This window comes from Otolemur garnettii, unplaced genomic scaffold (genome assembly GCF_000181295.1).
Source record: "Otolemur garnettii isolate 467f Iridium unplaced genomic scaffold, OtoGar3 scaffold00002, whole genome shotgun sequence".
In the NCBI taxonomy this organism is placed as follows: Eukaryota; Metazoa; Chordata; class Mammalia; order Primates; family Galagidae; genus Otolemur; species Otolemur garnettii.
The window spans coordinates 41,178,867-41,195,854 of record NW_003852397.1 but is presented as its reverse complement, the minus strand read 5'-3'; the positions used below and the strand labels follow the sequence as shown (position 1 = coordinate 41,195,854).

Genomic DNA, 16,988 nt, shown 5'->3' with positions numbered 1-16,988 from the left:
GAAACCAGGTTTCATCTACTCACTGCCACCAAAACAAACGCTAAAAAAAGGAAAAAATAAACAAAAGAAAATGCTGAATAATCCAAAAAAGGTGAATGTTGCCAGCATTTGTTATGTAATATGTTTTTAACATCTTCCCCTGGGCCTATAACCATGACCCTGCTGGCCTGGTAACGAGAGAGTAAAAGAATTATCTTTTGTTTTTCCTCCTGCTTAAAATTTGATGTGAGCAATAGCTGGGGTATGGGGCGTATGGTGACTGGTTTACTCTGAGCAGATCTGGTTTCTACTAGCCAGCGGTTTGTGAAGTATGGTCTCAGCCCAGAGGCATCAGCATGCCCTGGGAACCTCTAGAAATGCAGGTCCTCGGGCTCTACCACAGCCCAACTGAACAGAAACGCTGAGGGTGGGACCCAGTAATCAAGTGACTCTGAATCACCATGCAGTTTGAGGGCCACTGTGTCGAGCCAAAGTCTCCCCACTGGCAGTGTCCTCACTGCTCTGAAGTGAGGCATTAGGTGTCCCTCAACTCTCTCAGAGTATTAGTTCTTTGTTCCCATCCCTCCTGCCTCCCTGCCCCACCTCCCACCTCCCCCAGGTGCCAAAAAGCTAACAGACTTTTTCCCATCCATCCATTGTGGCCAGAAGCAGGCAGTGGATGACTCTTTATGACTTCGTTGGGCACGTTCACATCTTCCTGGAAGACAGTGGGAGAGGCTGGCAAGGAGAGTGTTTAGAGAGTAGAGATTCTGTTCCCCCATGTTGAAAAGTATACAGGAAGGAGAAGGCTCATGGTGGTGGTGGGGAGAGGTAGAGCTCTTGGGCGGATGGCAGTGGGGAATCAGGGCCACCAAGACCCTGGGCCTGGCCTCAGCAGCTCGCTCTTACCCTTCCTGAGCCCTGGTTTGTTCACCCGCTCATCAGGGTTTGAGTGAGGTCTGCCTGAGGTGGGGAAGTGTGTGAAGGGGCTGGCTTCCTCTTAGGCCACTAATAAATAGTGGTTAACATTACACAAAGATGAGAAAGGCCAGTGGGGAGCACTGCTCCAGAAGGAAGCACCAGGAACGGCAGGAGATACATTGAGAAAGGTGCCTGTGGACATCAAGAAGCCTGATGTGCACCTGGTCACCTTGGGGTCTTGCTGCAATACTGATTCTCCCCGTCAGTCTGGAGAGGGGTCTGAGAGTCTGCATTTCTAACAAGTACCCAGTGACACCCGTGCTGCCAACCAAACTTTGAACAGCAAGGCCACTGCCTTGAACAAGGAAACATCAGAGAAATTCCCTGGAGACATTAGTTCACTGCTCTGTCCTAGGGCAGAGAGGAACTTCAAGTCCCAGCAGCTTGGTCAGAAGCAAGAGCAGATCCATAGGGTACTGCTTGCTGGGTTCTCCCACCCCCTTACTCCATCACTGCTGGCACTGTGCCCACCCCACACACAAACACACTCCAGAACATGCAGTGCTCTGAAAATGCCATCCCAGAGCCCCTGGAATTTATGTCACCTGGGCTAATATATTTGGGTGTTCAGAAGCAGAACCCAAATATTTTCCCTATCTAACTTTCTCTCTCTTTCTCACCTTCTCTGCAGCAACACTCTTATGAACTTGGTGGGGAGGGGGCAACATATTAAAGCAATGGCCAAGATCTGTATCTTTGCTCAAAGAAATAAGTGATATGGGCAGTGCCTGTGGCTCAGTGAGCAGGGTGCCGGCCCCATATACTGAGGGTGGAGGGTTCAAACCTGGCCCCGGCCAAACTGCAACAACAAAAAAGAAAATGGGCGTTGTTGCAGGCGCCTATAGTCCCAGCTACTCGGGAGGCTGAGGCAAGAGAATCGCCTAAGCCCAGGAGTTGGAGGTTGCTGTGACGCCATGGCACTCTACTGAGGGCAATAAAGTGAGACTCTGTCTCAAAAAAAAAAAAAAAGAAAGAAAGAAAGAAATGATATATAAACTGTACAGTTTGTTAATAAATGATGTGAAAACCAAAAACTCCACAGAATGCCAGTTCAGAAGAGATTTTCAGCTGCATAAGAGATATGATAAATAAAGCTTTCTTCAACTTCTTCACTAAAATCATTCTTTTTTCTCCTCCTTAGCCAGAAGACATTGGACAAGCCCCGATAGTAAATGCTCCAGAAGGCGGAAAGGTCGACTTGGAAGCCTTCAGCCATTTTACAAAAATCATCACACCAGCAATTACCAGAGTGGTGGATTTTGCCAAAAAGTTGCCTATGTTTTGTGAGGTGAGGAAATTGTTTTTCTTTCTGCATTATTTTTCTTTAGAGTTCCATCAGTTTCCAGGAATACTAGGTATTATTTATAATTTAATATTTATTAATAAGTGCTTAGCCACAGGAAAGCAATATCAATACAAAACAAAAGAGGGGGGCTCTATTTCATTTGTATTTCCCCACCATCTCCTCTATTCAGTCATTAGGCATTAGCTTGTCCACAGGAGGTCTCAAGATCCCATCCATCTCCCTGACTCCAAGCAGTGGAGTCTTTGATGTCCTAAGTTACCATGCCTGAGTTAGCCCACATTAAACCCAATTTTTATAACAGATCTGTGGGGTAGCTTTTAGTAACCCCCTTTTACAGATGGGGACAATTAAGATTAAAGAGATTAAGTTACCATATCCAAATATGGTCCTGCGGTTCAAACCTAGGTCCCACTACATATCACAGCAAAATGGCTGTGCTCACTTCCTAATCCTCAAGAATAAGTTAAACAGCCTTCACAGAGCAGGGCTCTCATATCTCTTTAAATTTTTCCTCCTTGCTTGTAAGCTCACTGTTTCTTGTCTCAACTTCAGAGCTGTCCCACCAGATCTCTGACTCTCAAGCTCAGCAGTTCTGAAGTCCGAGAATTCCAAGATCAAGGTGCAGACAGATTAGGGATCTGGTGAGGGCCTGCTTCCTGGTGCATGGACAGCTGTCTTCTCACTGTGTCCTTATATGGAGGGTGGAATAAAGGAGCTCTCTAGGATCATTGTTATAAGGGTGCGAGTCCCATTCATGAAAGCCCCACCCTTATGATCACATCACCTCCCAAAGGCCCCACCTCCAATATCATCACACTGGAGACTAGTTTGCAACATACGAATTTGGGTAGGTCTACAGTGCCCACAGCCTTGCGGGAGGAACAACTCATATTCCATTCCTAGAGAAGTCAACAAGTCCTGGGGAAAGAATTTTTACTTATATCTGTATTCAACATGGACTTTCCTTTGCCTTGGCCATCTTTTTTAAAGATTAACATTTATTAACATTTTGCAGGTTATTACAAAATGATTACAAAGATTTATACAGCATAATAAATGTAATGATTCATGGCACACCACCACAAGATAATACTGCTAACATTTTGGAGCCTATCTTAATCTCTTTTCAAATATTTGTGTATATACATACACATATATAAGATATATAAATGAAAATATATTAACATAATTTATACCAAATACAAACATATATATACACATATATATATATGAACTATGAAATATATATTAATATAATTTATGCCAGAATGTGCTTTCTACTTATGAAACTACTTTTTAAACTTTTCATTAAAAAGTGTACATATCATAAGGGTTCAGCTCAATAAATTTTACAAACTGAAGCCACCAACATGATCAACCACACGATAAAGAACACCACCTGTACCCATCACCCCGACCTTTTACCCTCAACAGTAGGACCATGTAAAATATCACCTATGTATTCTTTCAAAAAGAAATTGTAATGACCACATAGTATACCAAAGAATAAATCTACCATAATCTAAGTTATCTGTTTTTACTGGACCTGTAGTGTAGGTTATCTGTTTTTGTTGGACCGGTAGTACATTTCCAATTTTTCATTCATAAAAACATACTGCAATGTGTGTTCTGGTGATCATGGCCTGTTCTCATCACTAACCGTGTCCTGATGATAAAGCCTAGGCATGGAATTTAAGGGCCAGGGCACGCAGGCTTTTGATATTGTGTTGCCGATTGTCTATTGAGTTTCCTACTGCTACAACTTAAGCCAACCTGCCATTTGCCTGGTGCCCTTTGAATATTCACCAGAGATTTTTTCTTTTAATGTAAATCTCATGTAAACCAAGCACTGAAGAGATATTTCAGTTAAAGAAATAAAAAAAGAAGCCATCTCCACTTCTCACCACCAGGAAAAAAAGCACTGTGCACTTAGGTCCGTGGCGGGGGTGAGGAACTTTTCAGGCTTGGGCTGTGGCCAGGTTACCTATTCAAATTTGCCCCAGAAGTTGCAGCCTGCTTCATTGCCATGATTCCATCTCTCTTTCAACCCTGATATTGTGTGGTCTCCAAATTACTAAGGAGGAGGGCACTTTACAGCAGAGATATGTGTTTCTGGCCTCCTGGGACCCCTTATCTTTGTATACTCGCTTTAAAACCCAAAAGAGGGTAATGAACTACAGCCCCTGAACTACCTAGAGAATGGGTTGGAGATTTCAGGTGGTCTTGAGAGCTAAGGGTCTCTTGCCAGAGCCAGTTTGATGAATCTGCTGTTCATGGCACTTGCTCTGCTGAGATCCATGCCAGTCCACCGAACAAGGTTGCTGTGCCACCAGCAGCTTCTTAAGATCTAGAATTATCACTGGCAGAGTTGTCAGAACAACACATAAGAACCACTCCTAGAGGGCAGAGCCCTGTCATCTTTGCCAGTCAACCTGAGTGATGTTCTAAGGAAGAACCGAGGGAGTATCCCTGATCTCTGTCCGTCAGCCCCTTGTCTGAGCTGCTCACAGTGAAAGCACTTTGGCAGGTATATAAGAGATTATTTGATAATATGTTGAAACAAATCTCACCAGGATCCTACAAACATCTCTTAAAGGAAGAATTATCTGGCCCAGTTTTTAAACTACTGGTGACCCTTTGCCCATACTTATCCAGCTTTTACTCAAATTTGAACTAATCATCAACAGTTAGTAGACTATCAGAAGAAAATTTCTACTTCATCTATAACCAGACTTGGCTTCAAAAGTGGAGCCTGCCTGAGTTTGATCGGATTAGTAATTTCTCATTGCTGTTCTCGGCCAGTCATTTTCAGTTCAGGAATCAGCAACATGAGGATTACCTGGAACCTTGGGAGAAAGTCAAAACTCAGGGGAGGTTTAACAAGCCCCAGGAGATTCTGATGTGGCTGAAATGTAGATCAATTGCCCCAAGCATCAGAGCCAGCCTCTACCCTCTCCAGCCAGTTCCCCATCTCACCCGCAGAGGATTTATCCGAGCTTGAGTTTCCTATTTCCTATTGCACTCTTGGCCCAAGAATCCAAGGGTATAATTGAGGAGTACAAATCTGAACCTAAATGAAAGCAAATCACAGTGCTTTTTCAAAGAAAATGAGTGGAAAGGGAAATTTATGTGTGTGGATTTCAGAACCAAATATGCAATGACTTTTATTCTGTAGGAAAAGCTAAGCAGTTTGAAATTAGATGGTAGAGTGACTTGGCTGAGCTAGTGAAAAAATATGAAATACCCAGTGTTTTAAATGTAATTCAGTAGTGTTACTTTCACTTTTATATAATAACCTAAATTGGACTAGTTGAGTATTGCCAAGAGCATTTCCCAAAAGGAATCTGTAACTGCTTTAATCAAGAGACAGATATTATGTGTAATTTCCATATTCGTTGTTTATGGGAACTTAGTCATATCCATGGTACTTCAAAAAAGTATGTTCTCTTCTTTTTTGGCATTGGATTCTGACAGATCTAGCTTCAAATCCTAGCCTCACCCACAAAACATTCATGTGACAACCCTCCCCCCAACCAGCAGGTTACCGTCTCAGTGTCTGGGTTCCCACATCTGTAAGTAAAATTGGAATCAGAATATCTATGTTACTCTATTGCTGTGAAGATTAAATAAGGTGATACAGATGGATGTCGCCATGATGCCTAATTCATCAAGATACCCATTAACTGATAGCCTTGCAAATGGTTTTGATAATGGCTTTTAATTCAACATTCTCCCCCTCCAGAAAATAAAATTCTGGTTTTTGATTACTTTGCCAATTAGTGAAGTTCTCTTTTAAAATTTATTATTAGTGTTATCACATTATCACAAATCCTAATTAGCAGGGTAAATAAATGAGCTTAAAATGAGATTGCAACACCAGCGGAAAGATCCAGTGTGTTGAGTAATTCTGCTCTGTGGTACTGAGAAGAGCATCACCTTGGGAGCCAGCAGGTCTGAGTTCTGGTCTTCCTTCTCCCCGTAACTAAATCGCTGTTTTGTGGTAAAGCCTGTGTATTTGTGTGCCCCTGGGGTAACACACATCTGTTAGCCACCTTCTAGTTCTGTGCCTTATGAGAGGGTTAAAGAGTAAACATGCCTCAGAAAACACAGAGCCAAGTTGTGGGCTAATTGTTGGGGAACCAAGACAAAAAAATGGTAAATTTAACACAAACCCTGCTCTCAAGCAGTTAAAAGTTAAAGTTATGATACCTCCAAACTAAGGAGAGGGTGGGATTATTACAGTTTCACACATGACTGTACTACCAGTTGGAGATCTATAATTATCTGTTATAAAGAAATGCAGACTGCCGAAATTAAAGTTGGCGAAGATTACAACCAACATGGGGTTTGAAAAATGGTTGTTGAAAGCCTACAGCCAAATAGAGAAGGAAAAACTACGAGCTCAGAGGATGCAGGACTAGTGTTGATCCTGGAGGTGATTCCTGTTGCTTTCAAGACACGGCATGTGGCTCCTGACAGGATGTGTCCACTTGTTCTTTTCAGCTGCCATGTGAAGACCAGATAATCCTCCTCAAAGGCTGCTGCATGGAGATCATGTCCCTTCGCGCTGCTGTGCGCTATGACCCCGAAAGTGAGACTTTAACCTTGAATGGGGAGATGGCAGTGACACGGGGCCAGCTGAAGAATGGGGGTCTTGGGGTGGTGTCCGATGCCATCTTTGACCTGGGCATGTCTCTGTCTTCTTTCAACCTGGATGACACTGAAGTAGCCCTCCTCCAGGCCGTCCTGCTGATGTCGTCCGGTGAGTATGCCTATTCTCACTGCTGGGTACCCAAAAGCCTTGGCTTGTCTGGTGCTAATTCCAAACACTTGATGCGTTTTCAATCCCTCCTTTGGCTTCAGAAACATAGTTCTCGCTACATCAGCAAGAAATTGGACATTTTCCAATGGCCGGGGACTGCGGAAGGGGGTGTCAGGTGCCTGATGCTTTTTGCCGTGTCAAACAGTAATAGAAAAAAACCAAAAGAGCTATCTTAAAAGACTCCATGAAATGATTCACCTTCGGCTCATAATACCCAGCCCACTTCACAGCCTTTGGGGTATGCAAGACATGACGCATGAGTGGCCACACCATTCTGTGTTAAGTTGTGTGTGTGGAAATCATGTGTGAGAGTGAGAATTTGTTCCTGGCTCTGCTACAACCTCAGTTTCAGTTCTCTATTGCCGTATAGCACACCAACCTAAAACTCAGTGAATTAAAACATCCCAGATGGCTGGAGCTGGGGCTGAGACATCACATGCAGCTTCAGACCCATACACCCTTTCCTCTTGCAGGTTAGTTAGACATCTCAGTTGGCTATTGGGTTCCAATAGAGGGAGGATTCTAAGCAGAAGTTGCCGATCCGTTAAGTCCCAGTCTTAAGTCACACAGCATCGCTTCAGCCACATTGGGTTGGTCCAGTCAAGTCCAAGCACCAGCCCGGATGCAGCCGACCACCCCACCTGGGAGGAATAGCAAAGAACTGGCCCCCATCTTTAATCCACCATAGCTTATTATCCGAACTTCTAATTCCCATTGGTGAAAGGTAAATGATGCTACTGATGCTTTTTTCTTCAGGGATCGTCATAATAAACAAGACATATCAAACTCTTTCAGGAAAGCTAGTCTTTAAATAAAAGATGGCTTCAGAGTCACCTGTGCCTTTCCAGAGCACTCTAAGTCCAGCTGTACTGTAGTACTTTTCACTTTCACTATAACTACCTACCTGACTTAACCATATCTCCCTATGGACTATTTATATTTTAAGGACATAGATGTGCCTAATTGTATACCTCACACCTAAGCCAGTGTAGAATTAGTAGAATTCAGGATGTGTTTATTGGATAAATGGCTGAATAGATGGGTAACATATCAGTCACAAGTTCATTGAGAATCCTTTGTAGAGTGGATGCTTACTAGTTAACTCAGTAGAATTGTTTTTGTTTTTTAGCAGACTAAGAAATTTATCTGCTACAGGAAATTTAGATATGCCAGCCTTCTAAAAAAGAAATAATTCTTTATATTATGGAAAATTTCAAACACAAGTAGACAGAATAGCATAATGAACCCTCTTGCATACCATGGTAGACTGACTTTGCAAGGTGCCCCCCCACCCCTACTCCCACCTTCTGGTGTTCTCATCCCAGATAATTTCCTCACCTTCAGTGTCTACAGAACCTAGAGGCTTGTTTCTAACTTAGAGAATATGGAAAGTTCAATGTTAGCCCCATGTGACTGATTTACATAATCTAAGGGTCCGTATTGCTAGCAGGCCGGCTATAGAGATTATCCATGCTGGCTTCCTGGGGTAAGTGGCCATGTTGGGAAAGTTCATGTGACAGGGAACTTCAGATGGCCTCTAGAGCTGAGTGTGGTCTCCAGTGACAACCAGAAAGAAACCAGGACCCTCAGTCCTTCAGAATTATTCTCAAAAATATAAAACTTGTAGCTTACCTAAGGACGCCCTTTGCGCTTTGGGTGACCCCCTAGTTTCCCTGGGCTCTAGTGACCTTTAAAATAAAGAAATGGAACTACATAACTGGGACTCAAGGCAACTTTTTTAGCTGAGATTTCAGTGGTACAAAGACAGTGTTAAATAACATTGAAACACATAATGAGTCAGCAATTTCTTTCATCATTTTCTTCGTAGCTATATCTCTTCCCAAAGAAGGCAGAGAGCTTCAGGGTGGTGCTAGTCTGTCTTTAACACCTCTCTAAACTTGCTAACCTTCATTTTCAACAGAGTAGATCTCAGGCGTAATCTTTAGCAAGAACTTTTAGCTAAGATGTAACAAAGGTTTATGCCACACATCCATTTTTGTGGTTATATCCTATTTATAACAAATGGATTTTTAACACTAAATAATGTGATATTTCCTCTGTAGTGAGTCAGTTTAACAGATTCTTAAGTAAATAATCTAAAGTAGATAAAGGAAGTAGGTAGAGATGGCAAAATTTGGGAATGTAATGCCAAACACTGTCAAACCCAAATAATTCTTCCCAGTGCTCTCATTTTATGAGGTTGACACTGTCTGACAGCCACAGGACAACTTCATAACGTTTTGAAATCTTACCCATCCTGGTGATGTGGGCTCTTTTCATTAATACTGCCAGGACCAGAAAAGTATTTCAAGACATTGTACATTTGGCAAATGACAGCTACCTATAGGAGCCCTCAGGCCCCACTTTCACCTCTTTAGAACCCCGTCTTCACAACCCCATGTTTTAATTGGCATTTCAGGTTACATAATATCATAGACCTTTTTTTCAAAACCTTTTCCAAGAGCTGCTACTAAATTCCTTGGTCCTGTGGTGATAAGCAGAGAGCTAAAATGGAAATGATCTGAAAGGCATTTCTTTGAAAACTTTTATCTTAAGAAGTTAAGATCAGTCTTTGGTCTTTAAAATATTTATCTCGTCATAATCCTGTTGAGTACAATTTGAGCATCATCAAAATGTCAATTCATTCTCTATCCTTTATGTGACTACCTTGTCTTTATCTCTCATCAAAGGACAGAGTCTTGGTGCCATAAACCCCAGGTCTTTTTTTCCCTTTGGAGGCATACATCCAAAGCAACAGTATATTGATTCTCCATTTGGTTCAAAACTTAAAGTATCAGCGGTGCCTGTGGCTCAAATGGCTAAGGTGCCAGCCACATACACCTGAGCTGGTGGGTTCAAATCCAGCCCCCACCCTGCCAAACAACAATGATGGCTGCAACCAAACAATAGCTGGGCATTGTGGCGGGTGCCTGTAGTGCCAGCTACTTGGGAGGTGAAGGCAAGAGAATCGCTTGAGCCCAGGAGTTGGAGGTTGCTGTGAGCCGTGACACCACGGCACTGTACCCAGGGTGACAGCCTGAGGCTCTGTCTCAAAAAAAAAAAAAAAAAAAACTTAAAGGATCCTGTGGAGGACTCTTTTTGCACACTCAAAGAAAGGAGATAGGAGAAGAGAGGAGGAGTAAGCAGATCCACAGAGCAGCAGCATCAAATATGAAGGAAAACGCAAAATAAAAAAAGCCACAAATTGCCATTTGAGCCACATAGGGGATTCCAAAGGCCCAAATGGTTTGTTCAGAGGCAGACGGGTGGGTTGAGACATTAGCCCTGACCCTTCCCTGCTGAGGAAGCAGAACCCCATTCAGATTCCTGCCCATACAGTAACTGGACTCTCTCAATGTGAATTCATCTGCTCAGAACTACACAGAGCACACTGGAGGGAACCAAGCAGGGCGATGATGGGCCTCCTAGAGTGTTTTGAGGGATGCATTCAGGTTTTTAGATTATTTTTGTCACCCACATGTCTGCAGCCCAGCTTTTCCCCAGTCATCTAGTCTCATTCCTTTATTTATCACCTGTTGGAAACTGTCTCGAGCCCCTCCCAAATACCAGTGAAACCCAGTGGTCTGCCCAGGTCTTAGGAAGATTTCCAGGGCTTTCCAGGGTCGTAATCTCCTCTCACCCCAGCTCCTACTGTGGCCGTTCTCTTCCCTACAAAGGCTGTCTCTGGCATGGCCAACCTCCCCTTTTCTTTTCATTTTAATTTCCCAAATCATCACCGACACAAGGCTGCTGCCAGTAGCAATTTAAATAAGGTATAAAAGTGAAGGGACAGGGTGGCTCAGTGCAGCCAGACAAACAACTGAAAATTGGATGGTACTTCTTTATCTTCAAGGGAATTCCCTACTGTCCAGCATTCCTCTTCCACCTCCAGGCCTCCTGCAATGTGCCCACCGCCCCCTGCTCATCTGCCTTTCTAAGTATGGCCACGCTTTTCTTTGCATCCTTTTCAGGCAGCCAATACAAACTCAAAATCATCTCCCTCATTATACGGAGTATTTCAGCTATGTCAGGCTTTTCCTCTGTACCCCAGAAGGGAGGCATCGCCTTTCACACCCAAGGAGGTATTTGTCGAAACCAGAGACATTTTATCTAAACAAAGTACTAACACCCTTCATGGAAGTGACGCCACTGCCCTAGTCTCTTGGTCCCTGGTGCCCCAGAGCTCATGCTGCAACCACATTCATTCCCAGAAGGGAAAACTTCCTAGATCTGCCCCCACCTACCACCCAAGACCTTGAAGGCAATCCTTCCCCTTCCCACCTTTGAGCTAATACCCATCTTCTTTCTTCCCCTTCAGATCGCCCAGGGCTCGCCTGTGTTGAGAGAATAGAAAAATACCAAGATAGTTTCCTGCTGGCCTTTGAACACTATATCAATTACCGAAAACACCATGTAACACACTTTTGGCCAAAACTCCTGATGAAGGTGACAGACCTGCGGATGATCGGAGCCTGCCACGCCAGCCGCTTCCTGCACATGAAGGTGGAATGCCCCACGGAACTCTTCCCTCCTTTGTTCTTGGAAGTATTTGAGGATTAGACTGACTGGCTTCATTCTCATGATTCCTACCGCACTACTGGGTGTCATTTCATTCCATTGCCTCGCTCCTTTTTGTCTGTTTCTTTCTTTGTGTTGGGAGGGATTGTTTGGGGGTAAAGGGAGGTAATCCTTGGCATAGACACGGATGAAATTTTACCTTGAATGCGGGTCCTTGTAACTATTGCATTTTGTTCTCCAGTCTTTGATGTGAATGCTTTGAAGGTTTTACAGTTGTGGAGGTGGGGTAGGGGACGCTTATTAACTCACCAGCACCAAGCCATCACCAGCTGCCACCTGTCCCTGTTCAGAGACTCGAGCAAGCAAAATGGCGCTGCAGAAGAATAAAGAAGACGTAAACCCAAGATAATACAGTCATTCTGATCCAATCCTGATTTTTCCAGGGCTCAAGTTAGCAGAGCGCAGACAATCTTTGGGTAGATGTGGCTTTCAACATTTTACGGATGACACAAACAAATTTTCATTTCCCACCACTCCTTATTCTCTCCCAGCATTGTCATTTAGTGGGTACAGGAATATTTGCACCCTAAAAAAATAAGCTGCCCTCTCCTGATTTAATTCAAGTCATACATAGGCAGGGCTCAAAGATGTGCAGATATTTGACTGACTGAGGCCAACAGGCGAAATGATTTCCTTCAGGGAGCCCAAAGAAATTAGAAATCTTCACCAATATCAGTGAGTCCAGTTTCCAAAAATCCACATGTGTTACTTCACAGTAGGGAATCTTCTTTACCGTTTAGGCTGAAAGAACATTTTGCCATAGAAATCAAGCCTATTTACAAGGAGTCATCTCTTTTCAATGGCATCTGATCTGTCATCGCCCAAGCTCCTGAAGCTTTTTATCCTGGTTGCATCTTTGCTGAGCTGACAACAGATTTCCCTATGGATTAAATCTTCTAATCAAGGAGAGATAACAAGCTGAAATTGGAGTCTTGTTCTGGAGGAATTCTGAGGAGAGATGAGTGGCTACATTGTCAGTTGAATGCAATGCAGTGTTTGGAGAGCCTCTTCAGGGAGCCAAGGAGGCTTCCTTCTGGTCTTAGAGCTCAAGCTCTTTGCTGTACTCAAAAATGTCTCAGTCCCTTTTTTCCCTCCAACTTTAAAGCACTAAATAGTTTGACTCTCTCTAAACAAAAACTAGGCCCTGTCACTGACCCTCTGTCAATTTTACGGCACTACCCTGACAGAAACTCAAACCCCTGCAGACCATGTAACACAGTCAGTGACTTTCCTTCCCCACCCAGCCTGCCTCCCCATGACCTGCACTGGAGTAGCCTGTGCCCGAAAACAAACAGTGACACCTCATCACTTCAACATCAGAAAACGGGCAAAGAATGTATCCATGCAATTGAATGTATCTCATCCTTCACTGGCATCGTAGAGAGAAACTATTTCTTTGCCTGCCTTTTACTGCCTTATCCTGGAAATACTGGGGGAAATAAGCCATATCGGTGAAAATTAAGTCACTGTGAAAACCAAGTGGATTGTTTGTAAGTTTGGTAGAGCAGAACTGGCCCAGAAGCCAGGGTGCCTGAGTTCTCACTTTGGGCTCTGCCAACTGGTAGATCTGTGACCACAGGGCTTGGTTTTCTCACTTAGCGAATAAGTTATGATCTCTAAAATCCTGCTCACCCTTAAATTCAAATATTTTAATTTCAAATGGAAAAAAAATCTGATTCATTGGATGGCTTCTCTTATATTGGAATTTCCATTTTGATTGGGTCAAAAGTATAGTCCACTTAATTGAGGACTATATATTTGGTATTGACTCAAAATAAGAATTTAACTTAGTCAACTATTTAGAGGCCTTGGAAAAAAGAAGAGGAACAACATTGAAAATCTCAAGTACGATTGGAAATAATCAGGGGAGGGAGGAATTCAAGGTTCAGCACACAAAAGCAATTTTACTAGCTTCTGGGAAAAGGAAACAAGAACATTGCTCTGGCATTTGTTAATCAGAGAGAGGAAGTAAGTGAAGCGATTAGTTATAAACACGAGCGTGAAACTCATGGGCAGATCACCTGCTTTGACTTTATCTGCAGACAGGGGTTCTTTTTGGTTTTGTTTTGTCTAGGCTTGCTTTGTTAACATCTCAGTTCCTTCTGTTGACTCTCCTTGGAGAACTACTCTTTGAAAATTAAACATTTAGGCACCTCTGTGCCCCAGCAGAACTCTGAGAAGCTTTGCTCTCTAGGGCAAGTTTTCCAAAGGGAATGAGGAAGGCAAACACGTGGGTACTGGACAGGCTCGTAGATTCCCTGGGCATTTGGCCCTCTGGAGGAAGTTTCCTTGTTTTGTTTGAATATATACTGACATTCGTCAGCATACCAGACACCCAGTGTGCAATGTGAGCACAGAGCCTGACCTCAAGCTAAATCAGAATGCTTTGGGGGTTAACCAAGATTGGGAATTAGCCAGACAGTACAGTGTATCTACAGTAATCCAGCTAGCCCCAAGTAAAGGAAAGCTTGATCCTCGGCTCCTTAGTGATTGCCTTAAGCAGGCAAACCTCTGGTCTAGAAATCTTGTTGAAGGCTAAATACTTTATGCTGAGTAGGACAAGCCTTAGAGTACTTCAGGATGAAAGGAAAAGCAATAGGACTCAAAAGTTCATGACCCTAGTTGTCAAAGCCATTAAACTCATTCCTTCTGAAACTGACAGAGGTACTTAGTATATCTCAAGACTCCATCTCATAAAACTTGATCATAATAGATTTGCTCTGGATTTTTTTTAAACATTTTTTCATAAATTGTCCCAACTTTCAAGTCAAGTTGGGGACCAGATGGAAACACCCCTGGCATCCACCCCCACAGTGGGGAGACATCCCAGTACAGGGGAACACATCCGCTATGCTGGGATTCTTATTTATAAATCAGTTCACTTTTAGAGATGAGTGGTGTGTGTGTAGGTGTGAGTGGGTGTGTGTGTGTGCGTGCACGTGTGCTTGTAACTTTCAAGTGTACTTTGTTCTTCAATTTAGATGTGCAGTATTTCCAAAAATAGTGAAAAAAGTAAGACCCTTCCTTCTTTACGATTCTGCTTAAAACACCACGTGCCGCCTCAGAGCTTTTTCTAGTCAAATGAGCCTCAGTCCTCAGTGACGCTCTCGACGTGTTGATGCCTCAGCCCAGCAAAGCCCCCTCCCTCGTGCCCTGAGTGACGCCTCCTCGGTCCACAGTGCCATCATCGGGTGGACTGCCAGGCCCTGGCTCCGCACAGCAACGTCATTCTTGTTGCTCCTCTGTGAACAAGGGTACAAGCCTGGGCCCCTCCTCGACACTAAGCCCCCCACAGACTCAGCCTTCAAGGAACCGCTGAGCACCCTCAAAGCATGTCATTGTCAGCGATACCTTTTTCTCCTCCTGAACTCTAACCTATTCGTGTCATCTTGACCTTTTGCTGCATGAGTCATAAATGATGAAATCGGTCTTATGGTTTTTGAAATGTAGCCAGCATTTGTAAGGCTAAACCTTTTTCATGAACCGAATTTAAGTGAAAAATCAAGCCACAGTTCCTCTTCAAAAGGAGAGTAATGCTAGACATTTGAATCTCTTTGTCCTTTCCAACGGCTATGGCATCAGGTTCTAAAATAAGCTCGTAATTTTTCCTGTTATTTTAATAATATGGAAATATTAGCATAGTGTTTCTTTTGATAGTGATAGACTATAATCCATATTTAAATTTTATAGAGAAGAAATTTATTGTACTGTGATGTAGATATTTATTATCCAGGTAAGGATTTGCCCGGTGTGTATTTTTTACAATTGAAACATTTTACTTTAATCTTTAAAAAAGAAAAAAATGCATTAAACACACACATGCACATACATACACACACACACAAAATAAATAGGCAAGGGGGAAAAAAGGTTTGGCCTTATCACAGAATTTTTACTGTGCTGTATAAATGTTTGCAAATGCAAAAAGTCTGCATTTCTGGTGTGTTTCCACATTAATTAATGCCGCCTTCAAAAGCAATATTGTGCGGGTAAGATGCTGTTTGTGGCTTTCTGTTGCACAGTGAAAAGCTGACCCACCTTATGCACAAGACAATCAATATAAATCTGTCCTCCTCAGGATGCAAACAATACTCATGTAAATTACGGAGCACAACGCAAGACAAAAAAGACCCTTCACACATGTATTGTTGATGGAGAAATGACCAGGGCATGAACGAGCTGGCTCAACATTATGCCACTTCTCTCTTCTTTTGGTTCTCCCTTTTTACCTTGGCATTTCTAATTTGACCCTAGAGCCAAATTAGTTCTCCACGCTCATCTCAGAGAAAACACTTTATTTTCCCTAATGTTTTCATGCCCTGAGAATCAGAAAACTACCACAGAATAGGAAAAGATCTACAGTCATTAGAAGATTTGTGTTCTTCAAACAGTGTTAAGTGATATTGCTAGATGGTGATATTTTTTTCAGCCTAAAACTCTGTTGAAATCTGTGATCAAAAATGTTTTAAACTATCCAAAAAGAAAATTTGTATATTTGGGAAAAAATGGATTTTTACATAGCTTTTGTATGCAGATATTAAATTGTAATTATGAATATAGTGGGCGTAGATAAACTTATAAGCTTCAATTCTAAAAAAGGAAAAAAAAAGAAAAAGCTTATAACGAACATGCTTTTCTGTCTCTTTCTTCAAATATTATTGTTTCCTAAGTATAGACAAAGAGTCGCTCGCTCTTCTCACCTCAGCAGCTGCCGAAAGGATGGAAACCGGTTTTGGAAGCATGGACTGGAATAAGCAAGTTTATTTGGGAGGAAAATATGGAGGGAGGAGAGGAAAGAAGTAAAATGCTGATGGAGGGTTACTTCTTTGGACGAAGGGGTCACAGGTTTGGAAAGATGAGGAGAGAGTTAAGTGCAGCTCAAAAAACTATATTTATCTTCTTATCACAAAATGTTCCCGAATGTTATTAATGGGATTATAGTATACACAAGTGTATATCTCAATCCCCATTACCCTGAACACAAGTTAATTAGGATTCTTTCTGTGACAAGTGACAGAAAGTTAACTTAAACTAGCTTAAACATAAAGACGATTATTGACTTTAACATCTGGAAACCTGGGAATGTGACACCTGCAGATATGGCTGGATCTGGGTACTTTCTCGGCATTTGCAGGAAGCGCCTCTCTCCATCCTTTCCTCCAAGTAAATTTCATGTGCACATCGCCTTTGCAGTTTTTGGCCAGGGCTGGGTTTGAACCCATCACCTCCAGCATGTAGGGCCAGCGCCCTGCTCCTTTGAGCCACAGGCACCACCCTCTACATCGCCCTTCATGGTGGCCCCCAGTAGCTCCATGATCAGCT

At 42.8% G+C, this 16,988-nt stretch overlaps 1 protein-coding gene across 6 annotated transcripts in view; it reads left to right on the top strand.

The window, feature by feature from the left end:
* The window catches only part of THRB (thyroid hormone receptor beta), a 359,939-nt gene extending 346,769 nt beyond the window's left edge, over window positions 1–13,170 (top strand). For all 6 annotated transcript variants that reach the window (XM_023513776.1, XM_023513780.1, XM_003781747.3 and 3 more), the window contains 3 exons: window positions 2,102–2,248; window positions 6,770–7,028; window positions 11,407–13,170. In XM_023513776.1, coding sequence (XP_023369544.1) covers window positions 2,102–2,248; window positions 6,770–7,028; window positions 11,407–11,648 — 648 coding nt within the window. In that variant the 3' untranslated portion in view covers window positions 11,649–13,170. The remainder of the gene's footprint in view (window positions 1–2,101; window positions 2,249–6,769; window positions 7,029–11,406) is intronic.
* The last annotated feature ends 3,818 nt before the right edge of the window (window positions 13,171–16,988 follow it).